Source organism: Manis javanica, chromosome 15 (genome assembly GCF_040802235.1).
Source record: "Manis javanica isolate MJ-LG chromosome 15, MJ_LKY, whole genome shotgun sequence".
In the NCBI taxonomy this organism is placed as follows: Eukaryota; Metazoa; Chordata; class Mammalia; order Pholidota; family Manidae; genus Manis; species Manis javanica.
The window spans coordinates 69892931-69912340 of record NC_133170.1 but is presented as its reverse complement, the minus strand read 5'-3'; the positions used below and the strand labels follow the sequence as shown (position 1 = coordinate 69912340).

At 47.9% G+C, this 19410-nt stretch overlaps 1 protein-coding gene across 5 annotated transcripts in view; it reads left to right on the top strand.

Annotated features, from left to right (window-relative positions):
* HECTD4 (HECT domain E3 ubiquitin protein ligase 4) overlaps positions 1–10390 on the top strand; it is a 171220-nt gene extending 160830 nt beyond the window's left edge. For 4 of the 5 annotated variants that reach the window (XM_073222475.1, XM_073222473.1, XM_073222472.1 and 1 more), the window contains exons 68-76: positions 434–580; positions 1464–1583; positions 2240–2395; positions 3845–3948; positions 4160–4381; positions 6288–6454; positions 6705–6900; positions 7492–7714; positions 8248–10390. In XM_073222475.1, coding sequence (XP_073078576.1) covers positions 434–580; positions 1464–1583; positions 2240–2395; positions 3845–3948; positions 4160–4381; positions 6288–6454; positions 6705–6900; positions 7492–7714; positions 8248–8384 — 1472 coding nt within the window. In that variant the 3' untranslated portion in view covers positions 8385–10390. Of the gene's footprint in view, positions 1–433; positions 581–1463; positions 1584–2239; positions 2396–3844; positions 3949–4159; positions 4382–6287; positions 6455–6704; positions 6901–7491; positions 7715–8247 lie in introns of those variants that run through there. The other variant, XM_073222476.1, reaches the window with a different exon arrangement.
* Positions 10391–19410: the final 9020 nt, after the last annotated feature.

Below are 19410 nucleotides of genomic sequence, written 5' to 3'. Positions count from 1 at the left end.
TCTCCTGGTTTTAATTTATGCTGTCACATTGGGGAAGCTGGGTGAAAGGTACACAGGACTTTGCACTATTTTTACAGCTTCCTATAAGGACTTCAGAATGAAAGGCTAAAAATAATACAGTATGCAGCCCAAGGATAGGCTGAGTGGCCCTTGAGCTTGAAGGACCAGGGCCTCCTGCCTTGCTGGCCCAGGGTCACCTTCTGCTTCTGCAAGGACAGGCTCTGGCAGATGGGGGCACGCTCCCCAGCAAGCAGCATCCCTGGGTCCCAGGGGTAAAGTCCCCTGTGGGAACCTCCACTTGAACTGTCCCCCCCTCCCAGTGGCCCTCATAGTAAGTGGGCCCACTAGGCCTTTGTTCACCACTGGACTCTCAGCCTTGCTCAGTTGAGACCCCAGACTGACCCCCTGACCCCCTAACCCCCATACCCTACAGATGTGCCCATTGAGAGCCTGCGCCTGCGCTTCGCCCTGCTGCAATCTCTGAACACCACGCTGGAGACCTTCTTCCTGCCCCTGGTGGAGCTGCGCCAGACTCCCATGTACACCCACAGCATCGCGGCCCTGCTGAAGGAGGCCAAAGGTCAGCGCCTGGGCCCACTGGGACCGCCAGGCAGTCCCCAGCCATGGCCTGGTCTCCAGGCGACTGCCTAGGGTGACACCCCTACAGCCAGCCTTACACGTAACTTGCAAGTCTCCTATGGAGTGGCAGGTCCACCCAAGGGCAATTAATTTAATTATGCTTGGAAAAAAAACAGATATATTCTGAAAAGATTAAATTTACTAAAAAAGTTTTCAGATTATTTAGAAACACAGTTAAAGCTCTGACTCACTCTCTGTGCCCCACATTCCTACATCCCAGAGATCACCATTATTAATCTGTCCTTCTAGGCTTTTGTATTCGCATACCATAGACACACACATATGCAATTTTGTGTCTTTTTTTAAATCAAGAAGGGGTATTATGTTACACATTCTGTTCTGCAGAATTTAATCTGTTTCTGTTTAACATTGTGCTTCAGAGATCTCTTGTGCAGCACACACAAAACCACTTTTCCTTACAGGCCACAGTGTAGGTGCCCATGGTTCATTTATAGCCTTTTCCCTATTCATAGACCCTCAAGTGGTTTTTATGTTTTGTTATTTCAGAAAATGCTACAGCAAACTGCCTTGTTCTTTCTCTGGGTCTGTATTCCTGCAAGTTAGGTGGCCCCTAGGCATGACAGTCCAAGAGTTTATGCATTAATATCAGGGTAGATGCTGACAAATGGTCCTCCAGAAAGTCAGGACCCCTTCATGCCACCACCAGCATGGTGTGTGAGTGTCCCACCCTGGGACCTGAAGGGTGTCCCAGAAGAGACTGGACAGACCTGGGGGGATGGCATGGCCTCTGCTGGGCCTCAAGGCATCTGGGAAGGAAGGGAAGCGGCCCCATCCCAGCCTCTGTCCCACATTCCTCCCTTTAGGGCTGATCTTTTATGACACAAAGGTGACCGTAATGAATCGGGTGCTGAATGCCACCGTGCAGAGGACAGCTGACCACGCAGCACCGGAAATCACTTTGGACCCACTGGAAATTGTGGGAGGTAAGATTAGCTACACAGACCAGAAAATGTAAAACAGCAGTGCTTAAACAAGCTAGCTGATTTTCCGCACGTAAAAGAGGTCCCTAGGAGATGCTGCCATGGCATTTCCTTGTTTTTCCAGATCTGTCACCTTGCTCTGGAGGCCCGTTGTGTGGCGTCCACCTTGACGCCACCTAGAGCTCTGCACTCCAGGCAGTGAGGGGAAGGGGAAGAGCAGGTGCTGCTCACCCCTGGGGTCCTCTCTGTGTCATCTCCAAGCTCGGTCACATGGCCACACCCAACTGCAGGGGACCTTGAAGGGTGGATTTCATTCTAGTCTTTGGCCGCAGACCTGCCCAAGTCGGGGTTCTGACACCAAAGAAAAGGGGGAGGATGGAAAGTGGGGCCCCAAGCAAACACACACATGGTGGACACAAGCCAAAGAACCTGAGAGGAGCACAGGTGGGGAGGGCCTGCCCAGCAGACAAAGGGAAGGCAGGGGGCCTACCGCTTAGGGAAGGGGGGCAGGCGCCACAACACACAGAAGGCTGGAAGGTGTTGCAAGTGCAGGGAGAAGGCCGGCAGCTTCCCGAGGCCCAGGCAGAGTCCTGGCAGGCCCTGCACTGGGGTGGAGGGCAGGACAGCTTGGGGGTCTCTCATCAGTTCCTGTCTTCCAGGGGAGATCAGAGCTTCTGAAAACTCTTACTTCTGTCAAGCGGCCAGGCAGCTGGCCTCGGTGCCATCCTCACAGCTCTGTGTCAGGCTGGCCAGTGGCGGCGACCCCACCTATGCCTTCAACATCCGTTTCACCGGGGAGGAGGTCCATGGCACCAGTAAGTGGCAGCCCCTTCAGGCTCCCTGTACAGCCGGGCCTGGAATGTCTGGCTTCCTGGCATCACTTGTTGCCTAAACTGCCCAAACCCTCCTCATTAGCAAGAATGAAAGCCACATCCTCATCACCTGTCCCCTCCCGGCGGGCCCTGCCCCCCTGGGGGGACACTCGGCCAGCACCATCCAGGCTGGGGGACCCGCCTCCAGCCAGCACCCTCTCCTTGCCCAGTGGCCCTGGAGACACCCTCAGTGCAGAGTGGCCTTCTTCCTCAGGAAGAGCGGCTGGCTGAGGGGTGCAGGGCTAAAAGCATGTATGTGCCCCAAGAGAGACAGGGCTTCCGGGAGTCCTTGATTAAAGGGTCTCTTGTTGTTTTCTCTGTCAGAAAATGCTCCCTTGGGCCCTTCAGTCATGTTTGGCCCAGACATTTGGGAAATGTCTCCCACTCTGGGTGGGAGATGCAGCCAGCTGCCTAGCCGGGCGCTCTGGGAGGGAAAGGTGTGAGGCGGCCATGCCCCCATTCCCGCTCTGAGCGTGGGAAAACCTCCAGGCACACCTCCTTGGATTTTGGCAAACACCTTACACACCCCCTGTCGCTGAAGCCACACAGGTGCCAGTGGCATCCCACTTTACAGATAGACACAGAGTTGAGTGGTTTCTCCACGGTCAGGCCTCTAGCTGGGGTTCAAACCCAGGCCTGTCCAATGCCAGAGCCCAGTCCTTGGCCCTGTGGCTTCTACAGGCGGCTTCCATTCTCTTGCTGCTTCTGGAAGCTGAGGGAGGCCCTGACATCTGTCACTGGGCAGGTCCTCCATGTGATCTGACCAGCGGTGTGTGTGCACATTTGTTCTCGGAGCTTCCTGACCTCGGCGCCCTGACGGGGGCCCACAAGAAAAGAGAGACCCAGCTGCAGGGGTCTGGCAGGAAAGCCAAGGACACGTTTGGAGCTGCAGCAGCAGAGGGGTTAACCCCGCCACCCTCTGCGTGTGTTCATGCATCCATCCCATCCTTTGGGCCTCACCCAACCAATCTGAGCCCCCGGGCCTGGTGGGGAGGCAGTGCCAAGTAAAACGGGGCCCTGCTCCTGGCACAACCGGGGAGATGGACATGGGTCAGACAGGCCCACAAGGCAGAATAAGCTCGCAGCTGTGAATAGTGCCCCACGAAGGCGTCTGCATTGTACCTTGTTGAATCCTTGAAATTCACCTGTCGCTACAATTACTGTCCCCATTTGATGGACTGAATCACTGAGGGGTTGGAAGGGATTTCCCGAGGGTTGCCCAGCTCCCAAGCGGTAGCAGGATTTGGCGCCCGGTCTCCCGGTGCCCAGGCAAGGTTCTCCCCCCTACTCCGTAGCTGCTCTCAGCTTGCTGAGAGGTGTGTCCTGGGTGAAGATGGCTGTGGGCAGGTAGGCAGGGGTCCCTGTGCTGACGGGCCTCCACCTGTGCTGCAGGTGGCTCCTTCCGCCACTTCCTGTGGCAGGTGTGTAAAGAGCTGCAGAGCTCCTCGCTCTCCCTCCTGCTGTTGTGCCCCAGCTCGGCTGTCAACAAGAACAAGGTAAGACCCTGACAGGTGAGCCAGGCCTCTAGTAGCTGGGGTGCAGGTCCTCCTGAGCGCAAAGCCTTCAGGAACCGCCCTGGCCTGGGCGAGCTGGGCAAGCTCTGGGACAGGGGCATGACTTTGCAATAGTTTGCCCTGCCTGTGGTGGGTGTGTTCCCAGGAGAAACTGAGCCCCACATGCCCACCACATCTCTGCCTGTGCTTCCAGGGCAAGTACATCCTGACCCCGAGCCCCATCACCTACGGGGAGGAACAGCTGCTGCACTTCCTGGGGCAGCTGCTGGGAATTGCAATTCGAGCGGATGTCCCTCTCCCCCTGGACCTCCTGCCCTCCTTCTGGAAGATGCTGGTGGGTGAGCCCCTGGACCCTGACCAGGACCTGCAGGAAGCAGACATTCTCACCTACAATTATGTCAAGAAATTTGAGAGTGTGAGTGAAGGGTGCTTGTTGGGGGAGGGGGCCCCTGGGCCCTGTTGCCATCCACGGGAGATCCACACTCCCAGCCCAGTCGACTGGGCTCCCCAGAGAACACGGGGACTGTGTGCCATCTCTGCCAGCAAGGCTTGCTTTGTGGGACAAAAGCCTCCCGAGAATGTGGCAGCTGAATGGGCAGAGGCGCCGGGGTGAGAATGGCCACGAGCAGCCCCGGGGCCATTTTTGAAAGCTCTGTTCCAGGGACTCAAGAGCACAGGGCCTCACCCGAGCTTGGCCAGGGAAAGCACTGGACTGGAGCTCTGTGTTCCTCTCCTTGTGCACTGGGACACGCAGAGGTGGCAGCACCACACCATCCCCCCCACACGGACCAGCCCCACCCCAAGGGGATGGGCTCGGTGCTCAGCCACTGGCTGGGCCCATGGGAGCTGCTTAGGGCGGTCCACTGGTCCCGCAGAGTCACTGGGCCTGCCGTGGGCCAGGCTGTGGGCTCACACCCGTGCTCAGGGAGCTCCCAGGCTGCTCTTCATGTACAGAGGCCCTGTGCTGGAGGGCCGTACTCAGAAGTCCTCTGCTGGGAGCAGAGCCACCAGGAGCTCAGGTCTGTCTGCCGGAAGCCTGTGCTTTTCTACACCACACATTCTCCCTAGGTTAATACTGTCCTGGTAAAGTTCGGTGGGGACCCAGATCTACCCTCCCCCTTTAGGCCAGCTGCCTTTGCTCACAGGGGAGCAGACTTTGTGCCTGAGGCCTGGCCAAGGTTGCTCTCCACAGGAACTCAGATGAAGGAGGTGTCAGCTGATTCTGCCTCTACTGGTGCAAAACAGTGGGCCCTCTGAGGACCCGGTGGCCAGGCTGTCTGTAGGTGTCCCACCTCAGGGCAGCCAGAGCAGCGCAGCCAGGGTCCTGGACGGCCCTTGGCTTCTCAGCAGAAACAAGATGATGATGGATTATCTAAAGGGTCCAAGCAGGATGCCCCCATGGGCTGGGATTTAGAAGTCCCTGCCAGGCACTGCTCTAAGTCCTCCTGGGGTTGTGGGTGACAGCATGGACCGAGGGCACGCAGGGGATGTAAGGTGGTGTCCAGGCAGCCAGCCAGCCCCGGCGTCAGTCTGGAGTGGGTAAGGCCACAGAGGATGTACAGCTAGGACACCAGAACTACTCTAGTGCAAGAAGTGGGGAGGCACATGAACTAGGAATGCTGTGAATCTCTGTTGGGGCATCTGCAGGCCTCCCCGTGGTGAGGGAGGTGGCTGCTAAAGACAGTATCAGCTCAGACTCTAACCCCCACCTTCCCCCTCCCCAGAGCTGCAGGCTGCTTCTCCCGCAGATGGTTCTGTCAACTCCTTAGTAGCCCAGCAGGCAGACCATTGTCTTTCGGACCCAAATTTTGGTGTTCCAAATGGTGGAGGTGGTAACCCATGTACATTTGACACATGGAATTATGTCAGGGGTACCTTGTGGCAAGTGACAAATGTCAGGTCAAACCTCAGAAATTTTTTAAAAAATGATTTGTACTTGTAACTAAAAGTTACAGAGATTTAGCTTCAGGCAGGGCTGAATCCAAGTACTCAAATGATGTCATCAATACTCAGACTCCAGACAGCCCCAAGCAGTATGAGGTGTACCATTTGACACTCATGTCTACACCAGGGAAGGAGGGCTGCTGCTTCCAAACAGTAACAGGGGAAGCCCTGCAATTTGGGCCTCATTTGCTAGGCCCTGATTGTTTGCCAAAACCCGAACAGATAGCAGGCTCTGACTGGCCAGGCCTGTGCTGTGTGCCCATTCCTGATAGCCAGGGGTGCCCCTTGCCCAAACAGTGCCAGGTCTACGCCTGACTAGAGGTCAGGGTTCTGTCTTCAGGGTGGCCAGCTAGCCTCTGTCTGCCTCTGCCCTGCAGATCAACGACGAGACCGAGCTGGAGGCCCTGTGCGCTGAGGTCGCCTCCCAGCACCTGGCCACCGAGAGCCCTGACGGTCCCAGCAAGCCCTGCTGCAGGTTCACCTACCTGACCATGACGGGCGAGGAGGTGGAGCTGTGCAGCCGCGGCCGGCACATCCCCGTGGCGTGAGTGTGTGCCCGGGAGGGGCATGACAGCGACATCTGGACTTGGGCAACAGCATGAGGGCCTAGGGCAGGTGACAGGTGGAATCCCGAGTAGGGGACTCCCAGAGGCAGGAGAGCAGCTCTGAGCTGCAGGACTGGGAAATCCTGGTAATGGGGCCTGAGCTCCTCCCAAAGAGGGTCCAGCCCCCAGACTAGGAGCCCCCCGTCACCTCCAGGTGGCCTTCCTCACCTGCACCACCCTGCCCTGCAGGTGGGAGAACAAGGATATCTATGCAGCCGCCATCCGGAGCCTGCGGCTGCGGGAGCTGCAGAACGTGGAGTGTGTGACGGCGGTGAGGGCGGGCCTGGGTGCCATCATTCCCCTGCAGCTGCTCACCACGCTCAGCCCACTGGAGATGGAGTTGCGGACCTGCGGCCTCCCTTACATCAACCTCGAGTTCCTGAAGGTCAGTGGCCCTGGCCTGGCTGGATTGTAGGCAGAGTGGCCTGTCCCAGCACTTCCTGTGTCCTGGTGCCCCGTCCCCCTCACACAGGGGAGATGTTATGCTCATCCTCATCTCACAGCCCAGTAAACTGACACTGAGAGGGCACCTGCCTGAGGTCACATAGCCAGTGAGCAAACACCACCCAGATCGCTTGCCTCCAGAGCACATGTCTTAAGCCACTGTCCTGAGATGAAGACCACTCTTGCCAAGCCCCGTGCCTGCAGCAGCCCAGCTGGCTCTTGCCTGTGCCAGCTTCCTCAGGCTGGGCCAGGCCTGCTGCCTGCCAGCTGGGAGACCTTGCCCAAGTGACTTCACCCCTAGTGGGAATAGTGACAGATGGGCCAGTGGTAACACACATAGACCCCTGCCACCAGGCCCAGTGCACAGGCTGCCCTCTGCAAACCCGCGGTGCAGCTACCCTGTGGTAGCAGGCACAGTCATGCCCTCCCTGTGTCCTGTGGCCATCATTTCCCTGACGCTCCCTACCCCAGACTGGGGAGGTGCTGGGTTAGGGGCCTGGGCCTGCTCACGCCTGGGGCCTTTCCTCCCCAGGCCCACACCATGTACCAGGTGGGGCTGATGGAGACAGACCAGCACATCGAGTTCTTCTGGGGAGCATTGGAGATGTTCGCCCAGGAGGAGCTGTGCAAGTTCATCAAGTTTGCCTGCAACCAGGAACGCATCCCGTTCACCTGCCCCTGCAAAGACGGGGGCCCCGACACAGCCCACGTGCCCCCATACCCCATGAAGATCGCCCCCCCGGATGGCACGGCAGGTATGCTCTCCCCCATCATATTCCAAGTGGGGATACACAGGCTCTGTTTGGAGCCAGGCTGCTTGGGGGCCCTGCATGAGGGTGGGGCCCAAACCCCAAAAGTAAATGAGGGAAAGACTGGGGTGGTGTGGTCATGCACCTTCCAAACCTGACCTTTCCCCAGTGGCAGGACTGGCCTGATGCTGACATGTCTTCCCCTGTTTTTAAAGAGCTAAAAACTCAGAAATGCTTTCATCTTCCAACTTTGAAGTGTAGATAAATAATCCAATTAAAAATCAGAACAAAGCCCTTTGCTGGCCAAACAAACCTCTGTGCACCAGCTTCCCTCACACAGGTCAGCAGTCTGGTGCCTGTGCTGTAAGGCACTTGTGTGTCTGCCCTTTTCTTCTCCAGAATTTTCCCTGCCCCACCCAGGCCACCAGGCCCCCTTCCCCTGACTGATGGGGCCCAGGGTTAGAGCTGCCCAGAGGTAGAGGTGGGTGCAGCCCACCAGGCCTCCCAGCCGGCTAACGCTAGCCCCGTGTTCCCCATAGGTTCCCCAGACTCTCGCTACATCCGAGTGGAGACCTGCATGTTCATGATCAAGCTTCCGCAGTACTCCTCTCTGGAAATCATGCTGGAGAAACTTCGTTGTGCCATTCACTACCGTGAAGACCCCTTAAGTGGCTGAGGGGAGGGAGCCCCAGTTAGGCTGTCACCGATGCACCGCTCTGCCGGCTTGGGAAGTCTGCCACCACGGGCATGTCCCTCCAGGGCCCTGTGTAAGGAGTCGGCAGCATTTTGCTTTTCTGAACTTTCATCCACATTCCAGGGCCTCCTGGAAGACTCAGTCTTTTGTATTTGTACGTTTCGTGATGGGCTGGTTCCTTTGCTGCCCGTTTGTGGTATGTGTGTAGGATAGTTTAGTTCCCAACGGTGTGTCTCATCTGATCTTCCTGGACGTTGTCCTTCGTGGCCACTGGATTCTGATGCTGTAAGACCCCAGCTGGTTCCACATCACGGAATCACGCAGCAGGAAGCCACCCAGAGCATCCTGTTCTTTCTGCAGAGCGTCATCTCCACAAGCCCGTGGCCAGCCCTGCCCTCCTGCCTTGAGCTGGAGTGGCTCCGGGACGGGGCTCCTACAGTCCTCCTTCCATTTTGAAATGGTTGGGGCAGTCACTCAAACAGAAGACACACAGGTTGCTTTATGAATCCATCTCCCAGCTTTAGAACCTGGTTCATGGTCTGAGCCCACGGTGGTCCCCGTGTCCCCTCCCACCCAGATGGCCCTCTGTGCCATCTCTTTTGGGCTTCTTGTCTGACAGTTTTCTGCTGAGTGCTCCTTGGGAGCAAGTGACCTTGATTCCTAGAGCCAGGCTGGTACCTCCCAGGAGCTGGGAGGACCTGGAGCTGTTTGGAGTTGATTCCTTCTGAGACTCTGAACAGGAAAGCACACGAGTCCCAGCCTTCCGCACTTCTGTGCTCAGAAATGGACCCTTCTTACCACAGCATATGTGATGTGAGGAATGGAGGAGGGGCCACACTCCCATTTTACAAAGAGCTGTCTAAGGTGCTCTGCTCAATTCGGGGTCTGCTTTAGTGACTAAGACCTTCAAGTCTGGATGGAGACACCAGGGGTCCTTCTACCCCTCTAGCTGGGCCCCCCCGCCTCCCTGCTTGCCATCCCATGGAAGTGTGTGCGCCAGGGCTGAGCTGCTCCTGACCCACCCACTGCCCCAGTGCGTCTGTGCCCCACCCAGGTCTTTGTCCAGTGGTACTTTGTTCAAGAGCAGCATATGCCATCTTCCTAGACACTGTTATTTTGGGCCTTGCCAGTTCTCACAGAATTGCATCACTGTATTTATTGTATAATATTGTGAATATTGGGAGTTCTGAGTGAGTGCTGTCCGGAAGGCTTTGGACTATGAATGCTGGTGGGGGAGAGAGTGTGCTCCTCTTTTCTCTGCTGTGGCCTTGGCCCATTGGAAAGATGTATGGATTTAGAGTTAGAGCCATTCACATCCATCTCTTCCCTATTCTTAGGAAATGCATTAAGGACCATTATAGAAATGATTCTCTGACCTAAGGAAAAGATAAACTTGGACTTCTCGTTCCGGCGGCATCAGTTAATTGGTACAGGATCAGTCTTGTCTGGAGGTGAGTGCCTGCCAACAGCTTCCCTGCTTGGAAGCAGCATGGTCGGCGCTGCCTCCCCGGGGGGGCTCACACCAGGATGTAACTCTGACAACAAGGATCCTCTTATTTCTGCAGAATGAAAGAGCCTTTGGATTTTAGAAGTGGTTCCCCCTCCTGTATTTTTAAAGTCTTGGTCCCCTCTGATCCTTCCCATCCCTTGAATGGACTCAGAAGTCAGTCAGCTACCTCCCCAAGAGGGGTTTGGGAAGCTTCTGTCGGCCCAGCACTTGATTAGATGACAGTTGTAAGACATCTGCTGCTAACATGACTGTTCCTCCCAGAGAGCACATTGAGGTCCAGACAGATCCAAAACTTGGCCCTAAAAAACGTGTGCTGTAAAGTTACTTGATGTATATTTATTATAATTATTTATGATTGCATTTAACAAACTTTTCATTCAGTTTGATGCTGTTTACACCATTGCTGTGTAAAGGAAGCTCACTACAGGAAGGAAGTCACACCAATAAATAACCTTCATCTAATTTTGATTTACCTTCAGAGTTGCGTGATCATCTACTCTTTCTGAGAAGATTCAAAGGCTGACATGCTAGGATGGTTCTGACAGTTACGTGCTGCCCAGTGGCTAGGAATTAAAGTGCTTCTGATGATTCTTGTCTCTTTGCACGTGACATGATTCTTGTTCCACTATGCTTATAAACTACCCGTTCCCCTGACTCGACCCCATGAGTCGATGGTCTTCATATAAAAGGGACAGAAATCCAAAGTCAAAGCTACCCCTGCATGTTCTGGCCACTGCTCGTCCTGGAGCTGGTCTGTGCTCTTGTGCCGGTTCAGGCTTGTTGCACTACAAGAGTCTGGGCCATTCATAGACCATGTATCCTTTGGGAGCAGTCAGAACACTTTGTGCAAAAGGGGAAGTCACTCAAAGGAGGGATGAGGTAAAGACTGAGCTCAAGCCTGCTTACCGGGACTGACGCTCTGCCCTCCCTCGCACAGCTGCCCTCCCCCGTGGGCAGTGGTCTGGATGCAGGAGAATCCAACCATCTCCTGGCTCACTTATCACCTCCTACTGCTCCGGAGAGGCCTCACCCAGACCCACTTAATTCTCATTCTCTTGATTCCACCTTTCTTGTGCTTAATAAATGTTAACTGTTAGTGGAACTGACCCACATCTGTCTTTATTATAGGAAGAGCAAGAACCCCCTTAGATGAGGAACAAGCAACTTTCTTTTTTCCATCTGCTGTTTCAGGTCGCTGGAAACAGGGAGCAAAAGCAATCACTCACAGCAAAAAGAAAATCTCTGTCAGACACAAGAAGCTGGGGAGTGAGGTTCCTCAGCCAGTTGTTATATTCAGCTGAGGCTAGCCAAGAGTCCTTTCAGAGGGCTGAGGCCCTCCATTTTTTAAAAGAGTTGCCTCTTAAAAATATGTTCAAAACTATGCCATCCAATAATAAGCCTCATTACTTGATCAAATCATGAGGAACATCAAATTAAAATCACAGGATCTATGAGACCACCGCCAAAAGGTCTAGAAAGACAATGCCATGGTGGGGGAAGACGTGGACCCAACAGAACTGCTGTGGGGATGTAACCGCCAACTGCTTAGGAAAGCCGGTACTATCTGCCACACATCCCCTGTGATCAGCATTCCACTCATAGGTGTAAATCCAACAAATACATAAACATGTACAAAAGATGTACAAGAATGCTCGTAGCAGCAATAGTAATAGCCAAAACCAGAAACAAGCTAAAGGTCCCTCAACTGAGTAAATTCTGACACAACGCTGCATGGGAAGGAAAAACTGCTCACACGTACCAATACAGATGAGTCCTAAACAGTGATCAGCTAAAGCCAGGCATAAAAGACGACTTAATGGTATGAGTTCATTTAAATAGTGTTGATAATAATAGAAAATAACAGACAGTGAGAAAATGTCAACATAGTGGCTATTTTGTACCCCAGAGATGGGGTGGGAGGGGAGTGAGCATAAGGGGTGTCCTGGTAATGTTCTATTTTTTTTTACATGGGTGGTGGTGACACATATGTGTTCACACTGAGCTGTACAGGTCCATATACTTTTCTGTAGGGATGTTACACTGTATGGATGATTTCCTTAAAAAGCACACCAAAATGAGAAAGTCAAGAAATATAAGCACACATTCCATCTTCATGAAACCAAAATAAATGTATGATTTCAATCCACAATTTCTGAAATGACAGCTATGAAAGAATAAATGACTTAGCAGGAACACATCATAGGAAGCAAGCGTATTTGCACCTCCCTTTAAGAAAAAGCCAAACACATAATGGGAAGGAACTAGAGGTTCCATGTACCAGGGAAATTCATGTAAGCAGCAGCTAGAAGTTCAAGTCCACGTCACCCTGCAGGGGGCCACCTGTATAGCAGGCTGGCAGACCCTTCTCTGACCTAACGCAGAGGTAATGCCTACAGCACTGACAGGCTCCCCAGTGACAGCGCTGTCCACCATGCCGCAGCACGGAGAGCCTCTCATGTTCAGTGCCCCACTCAGATACACAGACAGCCAAGAAGCAGAGATTTAAGGGAAAGTCTACAACACAAAATGACCAAAACAAAAATAACTCCCAGGAAATAATACACAGCACAAGATATCCAAGAAACAGCTATGGCACAAAGCACTGAGATAAAGTATTGAATCCATTAAGTAAGGGAGAAAAAGTGCTGAGACGATAAAAGAAAGTTCTGTAAATTAATACCAGAAATAAATTTAATGTAAGGATGAAAGGATAAAGTTGAGGAAATCCTCCATAAAGCAGGACTAAAAGACAATATGAAAGAAAATTTTAAATTTAGTCTGAGAGAGTCAACATACAACTGTAACTGGAATTCTGCCAAAAAGAAAACAGAAAATTGAGAAATAATACTACAGGTAAATTCTAGAAAACTCAAGAGGACATGACTTTCCAGAAAGTGCTTAGTGTCTAGATCTTTGAATGCAAAAGAATCTGCACCAACACAGAACATAGGGAAATTTCAGAACACCGGGGACAGATGTCTTAAAAAGCTCCAAGGGGAAAAAACAGTTACATGCAAATCAGAACAGCACCAGACTACAATCTACAAAGTAAAAGTAATGTTTTCAGGACACTTCTAACCAACACAGAAGAACAGAAATCAGTCTTATCCTCTCCCTGAAATGACTAAAACAAAAAACTGTACATATATACACAATGGAATATTATTCAGCCATAAGAAGAAAACAAATCCTACCATTGGCAACAACATGGATGGAGCTAGAGGGTATTATGCTCAGTGAAATAAGCCAGGCAGAAAAAGACAAGTACCAAATGATTTCACTCATCTGTGGAGTATAAGAACAAAGAAAAACTGAAGGAACAAAACAGCAGCAGACTCACAGAACCCAAGAATGAACTAACAGTTACCAAAAGGAAAGGGACTGGGGAGGATGGGTGGGAAGGGAGGGATAATGAGGAAGAAAGGGGGCATTATGATTAGCATGTATAATGTGCGGGGAGGCACAGGGAGGGGTATGCAACACAGAGAAGACAAGTAGTGATTCTACAGTGTCTTACTACACTGATGGATAGCAACTGTAATGGGGTTTGTGGGGGAGATTTGGTGATGGGGGGAGTCTAGTAAACATGCTGTTCCTTGTGTAATTGTAGATTAATGATACCAAAATATTTTTTTAAAAGAGACAAAAAAAAAAAAACCTGACAAATCTATGGTTCCCAGGGCTGGGGAAAGAGCCAGCCAAAAAGATTAGAGCTTACACAAAACAGGAAATGTCTGTGTTCCCACTAGCCAGTTTGGAAAACTATAATTTATGGGGTATTAGTTTTGCCTTAACAGTGGAACAAAATTAGCCCTAGACTAATAACTGCTCAGATCCCACCTAATAAAGCTTAAAAGTTTGGTGAGGAAGGATCAAACTGTCTCAGAGTAAGCAAAAAATGAGAACAAAGCTCAAGAATATAGGAATACAAGAATACCCCAGACCCAAGCAGGTAAAATTCAGAATGTCTGGCATCCAATCAAATACCACCAAACATGCAAAGCAATAAAATGGGAGCCAGAAAAGTCAATTGAAACTTTGACTTAGAAATTTTAACAAATACTAGAATTAATAGGCAAGGGCATTAAAAGTTATTATAACTATCCTATATGTGTAAAAAGCTAGAAGAAAAACACTGAACATGTTAGTGACATGGAAAATATAAAAATCCAAATTGAACATCTTGAGATGAAAAACTACACTGGGTGGATGAACAGCAGATCAGACTGCAGAAATTAGTGAACTTGGAAGCATACAATAGACTGTCCACCTGAACACAAAAAAAAAGAATCCAAAAAAGTAAAACAGCATCAATAAGCTATGGGGTAACTTCATGTGGCCTAATATATGTGTAAATATAATCCCCCAAAGAGAAGAAAAATGGAGAAACAGAAAAATCTGAAGAAATAATGGCTGAAATTTTTTCTAAATTTGGTTTTAAAACTATAAACTCCACTCCAAAACTACTAGAACTGAATCTGAATTCAGCAAAGTTGCAGGATACAAAATTAATACACAGAAATCTGTTGCATTCCTGTACACTAGATTGAACTAGCAGAGACAGGAATCAGGAAAACAATTCCATTCACAATTGCATCAAAAGAATAAAATGCCTAGGAATAAACCTAACCAAGGAAGTGAAAGACCTATACTCTAAAAACTACAAGACACTCATGAGAGAAATTAAAGAAGATACCAATAAATGGAAACACATCCTGTGCTCATGGATAGAAAGAATTAATACTGTCAAAATGGCCATCCTGCCTAAAGCAATCTATTGATTCAATGCAATTCCTATCAAAATACCAACAGCATTCTTCAATGAACTAGAGAAAAACCATTCTAAAGTTCATATGTAACCACAAAAGACCTTGAATAGCCAAAACAATTTTGAGAAGGAAGAATAAAGCTGGGGGCATTATGCTCCCCAACTTCAAGCTCTACTACAAAGCCACAGTAATCAAGACAATTTGGTGCTGGTACAAGAACAGACCCACAGACCAATGGAACAGACTAGAGAGCCCTGATATAAACCCAAGCATATATGATCAATTAATATATGATAAAGGAGCCATGAATATACAATAGGGAAATGACAGCCTCTTCAATAGCTGGTGTTGGCAAAACTGGACAGCTACATGCAAGAGAATGAAACAGGATTATTGTTTAACCCCATACACAAAAGTAAACTCAAAATGGATCAAAGACTTGAGTGTAAGTCATGAAACCATAAAACACTTAGAAGACAACATAGGCAAACATCTCCTGAGTATAACCATGAGCAACTTCTTCCTGAACCCATCTCCTCGAGAAAGGGAAACAAAAGCAAAAATAAACTCATGGGACTACATCAAACTAAAAGTTTCTGTACAGCAAAGGACACCTACACTATTGGAGAACATATTTGTAAATGACATATCCAACAAGGGGTTAACACCCAAAATATATAAAGAGCTTACACACCTCAACACCCAAAAAGGAAACAACCCAATTAAAAAATGGGCAGAGGATAGAAGAGACAGATCTCCAAAGAAGAAATTCAGACGGCCAACAAAAGATGCTCCACATCACTGATCATCAGGGAAATGCAAATTAAAACCACAATGAGATATAACTTCACACCAGTAAGGATGGCCAACATCCAAAAGACAACAACAAATGTTGGTGGGGGTGTGCAGAAAGGGGAACCCTCCTACACTGCTGGTGGGAATGTAAATTAGTTCAACCATTGTGGAAAGCAGTATGGAGGTTCATCAAAAAGCTCAAAATAGAAATACCATTTGACCCAGGAATTCCACTTCTAGGAATTTACTCAAAGAATACAACTTCTCAGATTCAAAAAGACAGATGCACCCCTATGTTTATCGCAGCACTATTTACAATAGCCAAGATATGGAAGCAACCTAAGTGTCCATCAGTAGATGAATGCATAAAGAAGATGTTGTACATATACACAATGGAATACTATTCGGCCATAATAAATAAATCCTACAATTTGCAAAAACATGGATGGAGCTGGAGGACATTATGCTCAGTGAAATATGCCAGGTGGAGAAAGACAAATGCCAAATGATTTCCCTCATCTGTGGAGTATAACACTGAAGCAAAACTGAAGGAACAAAACAGCAGCAGAATCACCAAACCCTAGAATGGACTAACAGTTACCAAAAGGAATGGGACTGGGGAATATGGGTGGGAAGGGAGGCATAAGGGGGAAAAAGGAGCATTATGATTAGCATTTAAAATGTAGGTGGGGTGGGGGGACACGGGAAAGGCAGTATAACACAGATAAGACAAGTAGTGACTCTAGAGCATCTTACCATCCTGATGGACAGTGACTGTAGTGGGGTATGTGGGCGGTCTTGATAATAGGGGTTAGTTACCATAATGTTCAAGTAATTGTACATTGATGATACCAAAATAAAATAAATAAACAAACAAAAAGTAAAAGGATGGAAAAAAATGTACTGTGCTAACACCAGAGGAAAGCTGAAGAATATTATTATTAACATTACTAAATTAATAAAAATATCAGGGCAAATGTTACAAAGAACACAGAAGTCCATTTCATAATAAAAGGGCCAATTAATAAATAAAAGCATAAATATCCTAAGTGTTTACACATCTAGTAACGGTTTCAAAATAATGAAACAAAACTACAGAATTATAAGGGAAAACAGTCCTCAATTATAATAAAAGCGCTGTCCCCTCAATAACTGACAAGAACAAGTAAACAGAAAAGCAATAAGGACATATCGACATGAACAACTTTCAACCAATTTGACCTTCCTGCTGTTTATATACACTCCACCCAACCACAAGAGAATGCACGCTCAAGGGCAAACAGAACATGTATGGCCTGGAGAATAAAAAAAGTCTCAATAAATTTAAAAAGATTCAAGTCATACAAAGTATGTTCTCTGACCACAACGTAATTAAATTAGGAATCAGTGAAAAATGAAATCTGGAAAATACCCAAATATTTGGGTACTAAATTACACACTAATAACCAATAAGCCAAAGAAGAAAAACATTTTAAACTGAATGACAAGACATCAAAGTTTGTGAAATTCAGGTAAAGCAGCTCTTAGAAATTTATGTATTTATAGAAATTTATAAACACATATCAGAAAAGGTCTTAAATCAGTAACATCAGCTTTGACCTTAAGAACCTAGAATAAGAAAAAATTAAGCTCAAAGTAAGCAGAAGAAATAAAGATAAATGAAATGGAAGCAGAAACACAGGTAAGGAAGTCAGTGGAACCAGTTGATTTTTTGAGATCAGTAAAATTGATAAATCTCTAACCCAGGATTGGCATGTTATGACCCATAATCCAGCTGCCTGTTTCTGCAAATAAAGTTTTATTGGAAGTCTCATCCATTCATTTGTGTATTGTCCATGGCTGTAGTCACTCTATAACAGCATTGTTGAGTAGTTACAATGGAGACAGAATGACCTGCAAAGCCTTAAATATTTACTATCTGGCCTTTAATTAAGAAAAAGTATAGGACCCCCTGTCTGGTCAAACTGATCAGGAAAAGAGAAAAGGCACAAATTAACATCAGAAATGAGAGGTGACATCATTACTGATTTTATAGATATCTTAAAAATAATAAAGTAATACCGTGAACATCTTTATGCCAATAAGTTACAACTTAACTAAAATGGACAAATTTCTGGAAGACACAAACCAGCAAAGCTCAGTGAAGAAATAGATAACCTGAATAGCTCTGTATCTGTTAATACTGATAAAGAATATCATACTGATAATTGAGCAATGGTAGTTCATTGTTTTCAAAGAATTGGTCTATTTCTCCCCATCCCTTTCAAGGACTCATCTGATTAGGTCAGGCCCACTCAGGATAATCTCCCTTGTTATTAATTTACAGTCAACAGATTTGAAACTTTACTTACACCTGCAAAGTCCCTTCAGCTCTGTCATATAACAACCTAATAATGAGGACTGTGAAATCCATCATATTCACAGTCCTGCCTCAAGGGGAAAGAATTACATAGGGCATGTACACCAAGAGGCAGAAATCTTTGGGGCCAACTTAGAATTCTGCCTATCACAAATAAGGAAATAAATTTATTCACTGCAACATTATTTTTATCGTAAGTTATGGAGACAACCTAAACAATATATATAGAAAAATGGGTGAACAGATCATGGGACATTTACACAATGGAGTGAATTTAATTGAGATACAATAGACATGTATACAATGGAATAATTTTGAGAATATGAGTGAAAAAAGCAAAGTTTAAGAGTGTGTATATAGTATGCTACCTCTGGTGTAAGAGAAGAGGAAATAAGAAAATACACAAATACTTGGTTATTTTGACAAAACGAAATGAGGAAAGTTTTGGAAAAAGAAAACAGTAAAAAAAAACCTAATGAGATTGATTGCTCACAGACTGGGTAGGAACAAGGTGGGAAGGAAGGAGCTGTCAAGTGGGCGCAAGGTCTAAAGACTAGTGAGGTATCTTCTGAGTATATACCCTTTTGTAGTTTTAACTTGGAACCAATATTAATATTTTACATATTGTAAAATTGAATCAGTAAGTCTAAATGGAAAAAAAGCCCCTAAGATGGAATATAAACCAAACCTAAGTTAACCTAAGTGTATTTCAAATAAACCACATTGAAGAGTGGGGGGTGGAAACTAAAAATTTTCAGCACATTTTGACTATATACTTGCATAATAAAGTCAAAAGCTCTAAACAAATATTTAACTTGGTAGTAGGTTAGTTTTTCTGCAGTGGCAAGATTTGAAGCTCCTTTCTCTGTATTTCAGTATTGACCAATCAAGTAAATATATTGAGAATAACAGGAGCCAGATTTCTCATTGTAGAAGGCAAAGGATAGAATAAACCCTGTGGTGATGGATTGAAATTGGATGTATTGTTACGAATTCATGGTGGTACATACACAGATAAAAAAACAAGTATATGTATGCATATAGCACACATACATCAGGAGTTTCAGAAGGAAAGAACTATTTTTTAGCTGTACTTACTCTAGTTGCATACAAGCCTTCTAAAAATATTTCAAAATGTATATTGATCATAAAACATCCAGAAATAAAGCCAACAAAAAACCCCATGATTTTACTCAGTGTAATCCAACTGAAGGAAGGGGGAAGTTTTTTCTCAGGTCTGTCTCCACCCTCAGGAATGAGAGGTATGGGCCACATGACTAGCCTTTGCCCCGGCTGCGGAGAGGACCCTTCCACCCACCTCCTTGCCCCAGGGGGGGACGACAAGGACGCCAGCAGCAACTCAAGTCTCTGGGTCCATCTGGCTTCTTGCGCTTGAGACATGAAGGTCTTTCTGAGCTACTGAGAGCTGGTGATCTTACCGAGCTATAACTGACATATGATAAAGTATGTAACCCTACAGCGTATATTCCTTTTTCGGTCCAGTTTCTTTCTCCCAGTTATTATCCGGGCCTGAAAGTCCCGGCTCTTCCATGAATTAGCTGCACAGCCTATGCA